Below are 10,455 nucleotides of genomic sequence, written 5' to 3'. Positions count from 1 at the left end.
AAGTTGCGGTAAATGACATATTACTTTTCTAATTGCTCCAGTCATCCAATATCTTGAAGCAATAAAAGCATCCACAAGCCATATCTATCTTCCTCGGCTCCACAACAACATAATTTTACGGATTGGAGTTGAGAATTAGTGCCAGCCATAAACGCTACATGCATCGCATCAGCTGCAAGCATATTATACCCGAGTACGTATTATGCTCGAGAAATTACGGTAAGTATGGTTTGTTTGGCAATATGAAGTTTGGTCCATTCCCCTTCCCTGCCTGCTATTAATGATAACTGCTGCATAATATAAATGAACAGGAGTCAAAATTAAGGGGGGTGGCATGTCAGAAAAAGTGTTGAAACTACTTCAAGTGACTGCAAATAACAAGCAACTTCAAAATGTCTGTTCACTTACGTCTGCATTTGTAGCCTTGCTTGTTGAGTCCCCTGTGAGAGCAAAAAAAAAAAAACACAAATGGGACATTTACAATATTTTTTTAGCCACAATTTGAAGTGATTTGTGATTGATCCTTTGTTTGTCATAACGAGCATCTTTAGTACGCCCGTGATCATTTGTGTAACCGTGTTTCCTTTTTGCCTCAACTTCCTGCTGTGTGAGACCGAAAAAGAGTTTCCAAACAATTTAGTGCATCGCTGCTATCAATGGACTGAGAAGCAATCAAGTCGGTTTAGACTCGGTTCCCCCTTAATTCCCCTGAAGGTTTGTTTATAGCAGCAGAAAGTAGGCTGAACTAACCAGACAAAATCTCGGCACACGGAGCAGAATGTGGGCTGCCTGAAGAAGGTGGCGATGAACTCGTGGTTCTTGATGAAGTGGATCTTTGCCTGCTTGATGGCACCTCGTCGACGGTTGAGGGTGGGGGCCTCTTCTTCTTTTGCAGCTTGTTTGCTCTCTGTCAGACACACACGCAGAAAGTAGCAAAGTTCGCTTGACAGACACGATGTGGTGATTGCAATCTATTCTGATATCTTGAATCTTTTATTTTGTTTTTGTTGCCATGTCATCGTTTTCCTATGAGCAGGATGACAGATAAAAGACTGATCAACACGATATTTGATAATGCTGAAGTTAGGAGACGGGAAGAAAAAAAAAATCATTCACCCACTTTCCTCTCTTGCTCTGAAAACCTACTTTCTCAATCAACCACTTGGAAAGTCCAGAGGGGTCTCTCATCATGAACACATCATGCACATCATGCAAGTCTCACTGTATTATTTGAAAGATTTCTGGTCTTTGGCTTGTATAACACTCGCAATAGAGGAAAAACAACCAAACAAGCAAAAGGAAAAACTCAAAAAGTAGTGCACATTGTATGTAGCAAAAATACAGTTAAGTCGTTAAATTTGTGTGGTGATGCTTCGATTAAATAAAATCAAATTCTAAGAGAATAAATAGAAGTTATTTACATTATTTAATTTGGTTAGCCGGCAAGTTAAATGCAAAGAAAAATATGTAAGTATTTTGGGTGAGTGAAGATGTGGTACATTCGTTTGACTTTGGTGGGTTTTCACTTCCCATTTAGTAATGGTGTGAATGAAGAAGATCCTCTTTTTTTTTTTTTTTGGCCATGTACACGTTTGACTTACCACAGCCAACACACACTCCTAGTGGAACCCACCGGAGTCTGGGGAGCAGTTTGGGGTATCAGTAGGTGGTTCCATCCAACTCATTTTATTAGAACTTTCAATAACTGTCAAAATAAAGCTGAATGGAAACACTTACATATTCGAGAAAAAAAATAAGGCCTAAAATTCACTCCCCCCCTTTTTTTTTGCGTATCAATAAAAGGAAAATGTGAATTTTGGCTATAGAAACCAGATAGCATATTATGTCACACATAGATATTGGAGTCACAAAAAATAGCGAATGATGATAATGTTTGGCGGAAACAAAGAAATTAAAATATTTCTAGATTTAGTAAAAGAAGTGAAAATTCATCTTTTGTTGACAGTCAGCCTGAGTATTTTGTGGCAGAGAGAGACGCTCACATATGACATCATCTCTTGGTGTGGTCTCCTCTCATCTAATAATAATAAATCAAAACAGTTGGGTCAAAAGTGGCCCAATTATGGAACAAAAATGGACCGATCCACTTTATGGGTCGATTTGACCCAACTTTCTGGGTTGTTTTATACAAAATGACCCAATTTTTTGGAGCCAAGTAAAGAATCTGACCAATATTTATGAGTTGTTTTACACTTAAAGACCCATTGGGTCAAATGGACCCAAGTAAAGGACCGGGCTTTATTTTTGACCCATAGTTGGGTTACTCTTGACACAACTGTGTCGAATAAATGGAATTGTGCATTATCACTGAATCACTTAAAACTGTCTTTTTTTTTCTTCTTTTTTTTTTTACTTTTTTTTTTTTAATGGAAACATTAGTTTCTTACTCAAGGACACCACAGCCACGTGTCCGGTATTATTTACCTTTCACCCCAAGTCAGCTGGGATGGATGGATGGATGGATGGATGGATGGATGGATGGATGGATGGATGGATGGATGGATGGATGGATGGATGGATGGATGGATGGATGGATGGATGGATGGATGGATGGATGGATGGATAAAAGTAGTAAACTAAGCTCAGGTGCATTTTAGTGTACTTTAGTAACAAGACTACAGTCTTGACATTTTAGTATTGTTTCATAAACACATTGACAAAACAAAAGCAAAAAAATTAACTGAGAAAACATTATTATTATTATTATTATTATTAATAACAACAACAACAATAATAATAATAATAATAAAAGCAGCCTAAGTGTATGAATTAAATTCATGAGAGGTTGAAAGTATGCCGTAGTCTACAGGAATGTACGTGTGAATGTGACTGAATGGTTGTTTATTTCTATGTGCACTGTGATTGGCTGGTGAGCAGCCCAGGATGTATCCCGCCTCATGCCCAAACTCAACTAGGATAGGCTCCAACGCACCCATTGTGAGTGCTATAGAATGGATAGTAAAACTGTGTTTTTGTTTTTTGTTTTTTCCTACCTGAATCCACTCCCTCAAGAAAGTACTGCACTGCCATCATCACTTTCCCGGAAGGCTGAAGATCCACCTGAACACACAAACACACTTAGAAACAAAACGGTGCTGCAGCTTTGTACACAGAACCAACTGAGGCCTTCTACCCAGAATTCAGCGCGCCCGTTCGCTTTCTTGCAGCGTTCGGCGAGCACAGACACGCCGACCGTGACCTCAGCCAGCGGCTCCTCTGCCGTCTTCATCAGCAGCACCTCCAGCACGCGGCCCTCGTAGATGTGTGCATCAAAACTGGCCTTCCACGCCGGATACATGGTGGGTTTCCGCTGAACCAGAGTCTTACCTCGTTCTAGGAAAAATGAGGGATGCTAAAAATGGCTTTCTTCGTGTATTGACAAGTTGAAGTTATTGATTTTCTCACCAGTTGTCAAGGCCTCCTTCATCTTGATTGCACAGAAAGGGGGGTCAGCTGGGGGGGGCAGGGCGCCCAGTTCGAAAGAGTTGAAGGCGATCCTCAAGAAAGGAGACATGGTGAGGCCCAAAAGTCAGCTGCTGACAAACACAAACAAACAAGGGAGCGTTACACAGGGGACATCTCAGGTGACACGTTAAGTTCGACGCACGCCAATTACTAACTTCTTTCTTGGCTTTTGCTCAAAAAAGTTTGGTAAACATTGAAGAAGAAAAAAAAGCTCTCCTCTAATCACTCTATTATAAGAGTTGTGTAGCCACAGACAGTTACAGGTTAAGCTCTCTGCGGATTGACAGACCAGTATTTGCATTTTGCTTGTGTGTAAATTGATACGTTGTGCCACAAACAAAAGCGACATGACTTGTTACAAACGCCAACTCTATCTCACTTGAGTACTACTGAACACACGCAAAAACTATGGTGGCCTAACATATATTTTAAGCGAACTGAATGAACTTGAATTTGATAGAAAAAAAAAAAAAATTGTGTGTGTGAAAACAAATCTCTAATATCAATGATATTAGAGATTTGTGATATTATATCATTTGCAATGAATAAGCTTAATTTGTGAGGCTTGTTTTATAGCAGTGGTTCCAGATCTGTTCTACAACTGTATGTCTATTTTAAGAGTTATTCTAAAAAAGAAATCAATAAGTAAGTAGAGATCGTCCGATTATCGGTGCCGATATTTGTTATTTTCACAAATTTCACAAATATTGGCCATTTTTCAGTTCAGTATGTCACTCAGCGGTGGAAGCTTGCGAACGTAGTGAATTTAGGGTTTGTAAGATGTTCACAGACAGTTTTTACTTGTCAAGAAGACATTATGAACATATTCAAACAATTTTTCACTGTCTGCGAAGATCTTTTGAAACCTTTTACGAACCCTGACGAAAATCCTAAATTAGCTACATTCACATGCATTCGGCCCTCAGTGAGATACAGGGAACTTTTCATTGAGGAATTGATTTAATTTTCCACTTTATAAAACACTGGGAACGCCTTACACGTTAAAAAAAATAAAATAAAATTTGGAAAACGTTATTTATAATGGAAAACTTTAGGGAACTATTTAACTTGCTTAGTTTTTAATTGACTTTAACACATGCTGATGACCCTGGAAGCTCCCTGCAATTTTTGTTATATTTTTTTTAAACAAAGCTGTCAATTCTTTATATGTTTAAAATTAAAAGAAAATGTACATTTTAAAATTTTGATGCTATTGTCTCTTTCACTGCATATGAATATCAGCTTGAAATATTGGTTATCGGTCTCCTTGACTACTAATAATCAGTATCGGCCTTGGAAAAAAAAACATATTGGTCTATCAATATTATTAAGTTCATTTTAAATAAAAGCATTGTCAGATGTGCCATCATTGTTGACCTCTGCTACTTCAGTTTGCACACTCGTGCTTTGTGCGAACGAGAGCAGCCGCAAAGATGGAGGACATGCCTGCCGCGACAAAAGCGAGCCTCGACATGTCCCGACTCCAACACAAGCACTCGCTGCTCCACAGGAAGCTCGGCAATTCCTCAGCCCGAAACCGCCCACACTGAGACCAGCAGAAAAACATACTCGGAAGAAAATCAGCAATGAGAAAGACAAGTGTGCGTGTGTGTGTGTGTGTGTGTGTGTGTTTGTGTTGCCGCAAAGTCACTCATGGACTGTGGCTACACTGTTGCGGAGTATAATCAATACACGCGCTGTGTTATGTGATTGAGGGCGGTCCAGATTGATTTGTCAAGCATGCACAGTTTTGATTTGTCCCCCTCGGTTAAATTTAGAAATTGTGCGCATTTCTCTGAAAACGCACCAACTTACCCCCGTTCTGCGCCTCTTCCAATAATGTCTTCACTCAATGACACAAACGTGTGGTTGCTGGCAAGGACGGTTTCTTCATCATTGCACAGACGATCTTAGCTAACAGGTTTTACGGTTACAACAAAAGGACAATTCTGAACATTAGAAGAATGTTGCAATTGCAGATGCATTCTATGACCATCGAGTACGGCGGTGGGTTCTTGTTCAAACCAATATCAGTGTGACTTCAGCAAATCTTGGGAGACTTCATGTTTTTTTTTGTGACGCCAAATTGTGATTGCAGATATGAATCACAATATAATATCCATGGAATCAGAAATGGAGCATAACTGCAGTGTGACACAGGAAAGCATTTGGCTGCTCAGTATAATATGACCAATACAATTAATTAGGAAATCACTAATTAATTTATCTAAACAGATGCTAATTTAAACAACACTTATTAAGGCAGTAACACTTTAACCATTTGTTTGCCTGACTTCAACATTGGTTATATACTGTATATAGTTTTATAATGTTGGTACAGTGGAAACTAGGCCCCCCCATACAGATTCACCTATTTATTTATAAGCTTTTAATTTTTTATTTTATTTTTGGGGGGTCTGATATCCTTATCATTATTATTATTAATATTCAATATTATAATATAACATCAATATTATATTTCTCCTATGACACCAAAGCACACACAACAGAAACAGCTTATATTTATTTTTATTTATTTTATTTTTTTCTATTGCTATTATTTTAGTATACTTATTTTGATTTTATTTTTTTATTTTTTTTTTGGGGGGGGGGTCTTTCAAATTTATATTTGGGTCATTTTGTATTTGACAAAAAAAAAAAAAAAAAAGATATAAGGGTATTGTGGTACTTTTGAGTAGTTGAGTTTTGGTAGTTGATTGAATACAAAGTTTTAAATAAATGAATAATCATTTTTATTCATTGTGATTTCAATATCAATAAAATTAACTATATATTTTTTTTCTATAACCATCCAATCCTAGTGTGTGTTACTGTATATTTTATACATGCCTATCTATATACAAGGCACAAGTTTGGGTTTACCGTGGTTTGAAAAAGTCAAGGTTTTAATAACCGCCAATACTGACTGTCACCGGTAATGAGCTCTTCTGTTATAATTGGCTACTTGCCGAGTTGCGTAATTTAAACAACCCGACTCTTTGAAGTTAATTGCCTCCAGTTAACTTTTTTTTTCCTCCTTCTAGCAAAGAGGGGAAAGGAGGAGTGATTTACACGTAGGGGAGAGGAGGAGGGATGGAGCAAGATGAAAGACACTCTGCAAACACGGATGCCTTTTTTATTCCACTGATGTGCCTTGTTAAAAATAAAAATGGTGCCAGCGGGTAATAGTTAGCCCCAAGAACAACAGGAATAGCCTACGCATCTATTCTAAAAATAAATAATAAATAAATAAATAAATAAAACAAAATAACTCACACTGTGATTAAGAAAAATCAAAACTGAAGAATCATGTTAACATTATTTATTTATTTAAACTTAAAATGGTTGGTATATGTTTCATCTATACCAAATAGTCTATTACTTTGTTGAAAAAGCTGTTCGGAAAATAACTGAATAAAATTGACTGGGTTTACTGCTGAAAATGCTGTTTTTTATTTAACCAAATATTTCAAACAAAGGTTTTAGAGCTATAATTTTAACGCCGTGATATTCTTGCTCACGGTTATCATACCGTCAGAATTTAATTCCAGCTCATCCCTAAAATATACATAACCCCGGTATATAATAGTATAGTCGATATGTTAGGTATTTCGACACTCAATTAGCCATTCTTAAAGTGGGTGTTTACAATTTTAGCCTCAGTTCACTAATCTCACACTTGCCGTACGGTTATTGTGTGGGGCCCCAAAGCCTAAATAAAGTACTCAACATTTGCAGTGCACTCGTCCGGCTAATGTTCTTTCCACATACAAATACTGTACATATTTTACAGGAGTGACTAATGAACAGCTTGAACAAGCACATTTAGCCTAGTTTTTGGTGAAATGATCAACAACAACAATCAAGCCGATTTTTAGATTTTTCTCTCTGTTGTAAAGTTAAATATTAAAGGACAACATAATGTAAAGCAGCCAAATGTTTTGCCTGTATTACGTTAACTTTATTCTTGCAATGCAAGCTTTAAGAGACCAAAAAAAAAAAAAGAAAAAAAGACCGTACTTCATTCATTATATATTTTTTTTCATTACTGGCAGATTCATCGCTAATAAGAATTTTATTCTGTCCAATATCAGAATCAGAAAATATATGTGGGTGAGCCTAACTGCTTACTTCTTACAACCCAGCTGATTTGGGGCAGAGGTGGTGTACACCATTGATTGGTCGCCAATCAATTACAGGGTAGAGACTGACAAACATTAACACTCACATTCACATCAAGTGAAAACCAAACGGCAAAGCATGCTGCCTGCCTGTTCTGAAGTCAGACTGATAGTAATGTCATGTATTAGATTTGTGGGGATGTGGCCTAATGAATGATGTCTGGAACTGGAAACTTTACTTGCGAGTGTGCTAGGGGTGCCTGTCATTATACGTCACTGACATGGATAAATTGATCGTTCAATCAATCGATTTTTTTTTTTTTGTCACCTGTCTGAACTGTTACTTCCCAAACACAGACAGGTTGGGTACAAGCTTTCACTACTGTACTTGACAATAAAGTTCAGTGAGCGGAATGCAAATTTTCAATTGCATCTGACTGCGCTGGCCAATTAAAATTGTACACCATAATTAGACGGTGAACACGGTTGGGTTTAGGCGCCAATGACAAAAGTTGGCGGCCGGTTTGTTTGGCAGCACTTTTTTTCCGTAGTCGACCCGGTTGAGGCAAAGACGATGCGACAACTCACATATTCCACAGCATTCACGAAGTTCGCTTACTCTGCAAATTCTTCTATAGCGTCGGGACTCATATACTTACTTCAGCGTTACTGAAACAAGCAGCCCATGCATCGATGCATGGCGTCGCCAGTCACGCATCGTTCATTTGTGAAGCTAGCTAACATCAGACGTTACCCTTATATGTGTGACAAATGTAGAAGGTGCTATCAAAGTTTCCATGAGGGACGTTTTCCACACGCGTACTAGCCCGAAGTCGGCGAAAAACTCGACAAACAAAAAGTCGACAAGGACTGTCTCACCTCGTTCGGCAAACTGTCTGCTGTTCCTCCACCGCCACAAGGACCAAAGTTGTTCTTTCTTTCTCGTCGCCTCCTTTTTTTTTTTCCACTCTGTGATTCTCTCGATTGAGGAAGTGTGGCGCGGCGCGGGCGCGCCCCCGACGCCCTCCCCACACATCGTGACGTCTACCTGGCACACGCACGTGAGCGCGGACGCGCGCTCCACACTGTTGGTGCATGCACGGTTGACTCTCGACAGTCATGTTTTCCCTTCTTTTCGTTTTTCTTTTTTGTTATAAGAAGAAAAAAAACGATGTACTTTTACTTTCTTGTCTGTGGGCGTCTTTACACAAACAAACAAAAAACGGAAAAGAAAAATGTAGAAAATTAGTTTAAATGTATAAATTATGAATGAATCAAATAATTATTAGCAGTTGAATTGTAGTCTTAGCAGTAGTGGTAGTAAGTAGTAGTAGTAGTTAGTAGTAGTGGTGGTAGCAGCATTAGAAGCAGTTTTAGTAGTAATACTAGTATTTATTTGTTAGTACAGTAGTCATATTAGTGTTCATACTAACTAGCATTGTAGCTATTATTAGAAGCACTACTACTACTACCACTGCTAGTAGGAGGAGGAGTTGCAGTAGTATTTGTAGAATAAAGTTTTTTGTTTTTAGAAATAGTATTATTAGAGATAGCATAGAATTGATTGACATTGTGTTACCAGTTTCTAATAACACAAATATTTTCGTTTCCTTGTTGAGTGATATGAGAGGCATTCTACAAACGTACGTTTCTATCCCACTGCTTCAGTCTCAATCAAAGCTGTCACTGCAGTTATTCTAAATATAGGCTACTGATGGCGCCTTTGCATTGGAACACGTTCAATTTTGTAGGCGTCCATACTATATGATGGAGCCAATAAGTGTGTATACTAAGGAATACATATAACGCCTATGGGGGCGGTGGAGGAGCTTTTGGCAGTAAACAAGGTGGCACCACATACACACAAATGCACACAACACATCACAGAGTTACTTAACCCTAATGAGGAGGTGGTGTATTTGGCTGTCACTAAAGGATTTTTTTCTTGTCCGTAAACAAAACGTCCTCCTACTATAGTTTATTTCATGCTTGGACAGCGCATGTAGCTGCTACATTTGCAATGGAAAACACCACCAATTACTTACTTATCATTTCCCAAGGTGGAAAAAATTCTTCATGATCCAAACCTATTTGAGGACCAACTTGTGTTAATTTCCGTTAACACACAATTGAAGCCCTCCTCTGTGGTATTATTATTTTCTTTGGGTGTGAAATAGTGGTGCCACATGCACAGCTCCTTGTATATCCATCAAACACCCCCTCATTTATACTAAAATAAGCCATCCCTTAAAATATGTTGATTTGAGCATAATTGCCTGTCTTGCTAGTGTTGCCAAGCTAGATGACAGAATGGTCACATCACAACAGATCGCCGAAGAACGAGCAGAAGGCTGTGTGGGTTTTCCACTCAAGTGTCCTGTGGATGGAAGGAGAGAGCTATATTTAAAGATTCCAGGAAGGTGGAAAAGGTGTAACATCGCCTTGGCTGCAAAGAGTTTGCAAAGTGGCGCATGAGAGACCTTTTCGTCTTTGAGCTTCACCGCATGGCGACGATGAGCCACACAAGACCAAGCCCAGAAACGTCAAGGCAACATCAAGTGAACACAGTTGTTTCTTTAAGTCCCCACAACCATTATGTAATATAATCTTCTAATTCTACGCAGAGGGTGTCCTACCCACACACTCCAATGAAGTATGAAAAGCAATGTGGTTGCTTCTTCTCAGGAAGGAACAGAGAAAGTCTAGACAAAGGCACAGTTGGTGGGAAGTTAAAAAGTACAAATACTTTGTGTATTCATGTTGGTTGTTTTTTTTCATGTATCAGTACTTTACATACTTATATGTCGAACAACTTGTGGTTCTGGCCAACATTAATATATACATTCCA

General features: G+C 38.4%; 1 protein-coding gene across 2 annotated transcripts in view; it reads right to left on the bottom strand.

The window, feature by feature from the left end:
* prkcda (protein kinase C, delta a) overlaps window positions 1-8,647 on the bottom strand; it is an 18,262-nt gene extending 9,615 nt beyond the window's left edge. Inside the window, exons 1-6 of one of the 2 annotated variants that reach the window (XM_077528936.1) lie at window positions 8,487-8,647; window positions 3,427-3,554; window positions 3,155-3,354; window positions 3,015-3,081; window positions 751-907; window positions 409-440 (exon numbers count right to left, since the gene is read on the bottom strand). In XM_077528936.1, the coding sequence (XP_077385062.1) occupies window positions 409-440; window positions 751-907; window positions 3,015-3,081; window positions 3,155-3,354; window positions 3,427-3,535 (565 nt within the window). In that variant the 5' untranslated portion in view covers window positions 3,536-3,554; window positions 8,487-8,647. Of the gene's footprint in view, window positions 1-408; window positions 441-750; window positions 908-3,014; window positions 3,082-3,154; window positions 3,355-3,426; window positions 3,558-8,486 lie in introns of both variants that reach the window. The other variant, XM_077528934.1, reaches the window with a different exon arrangement.
* Between the last annotated feature and the right edge of the window lie 1,808 nt (window positions 8,648-10,455).

This window comes from Festucalex cinctus, chromosome 8 (genome assembly GCF_051991245.1).
Source record: "Festucalex cinctus isolate MCC-2025b chromosome 8, RoL_Fcin_1.0, whole genome shotgun sequence".
Classification (NCBI taxonomy): Eukaryota; Metazoa; Chordata; class Actinopteri; order Syngnathiformes; family Syngnathidae; genus Festucalex; species Festucalex cinctus.
This window is presented reverse-complemented; position numbering and strand designations above follow the sequence as displayed.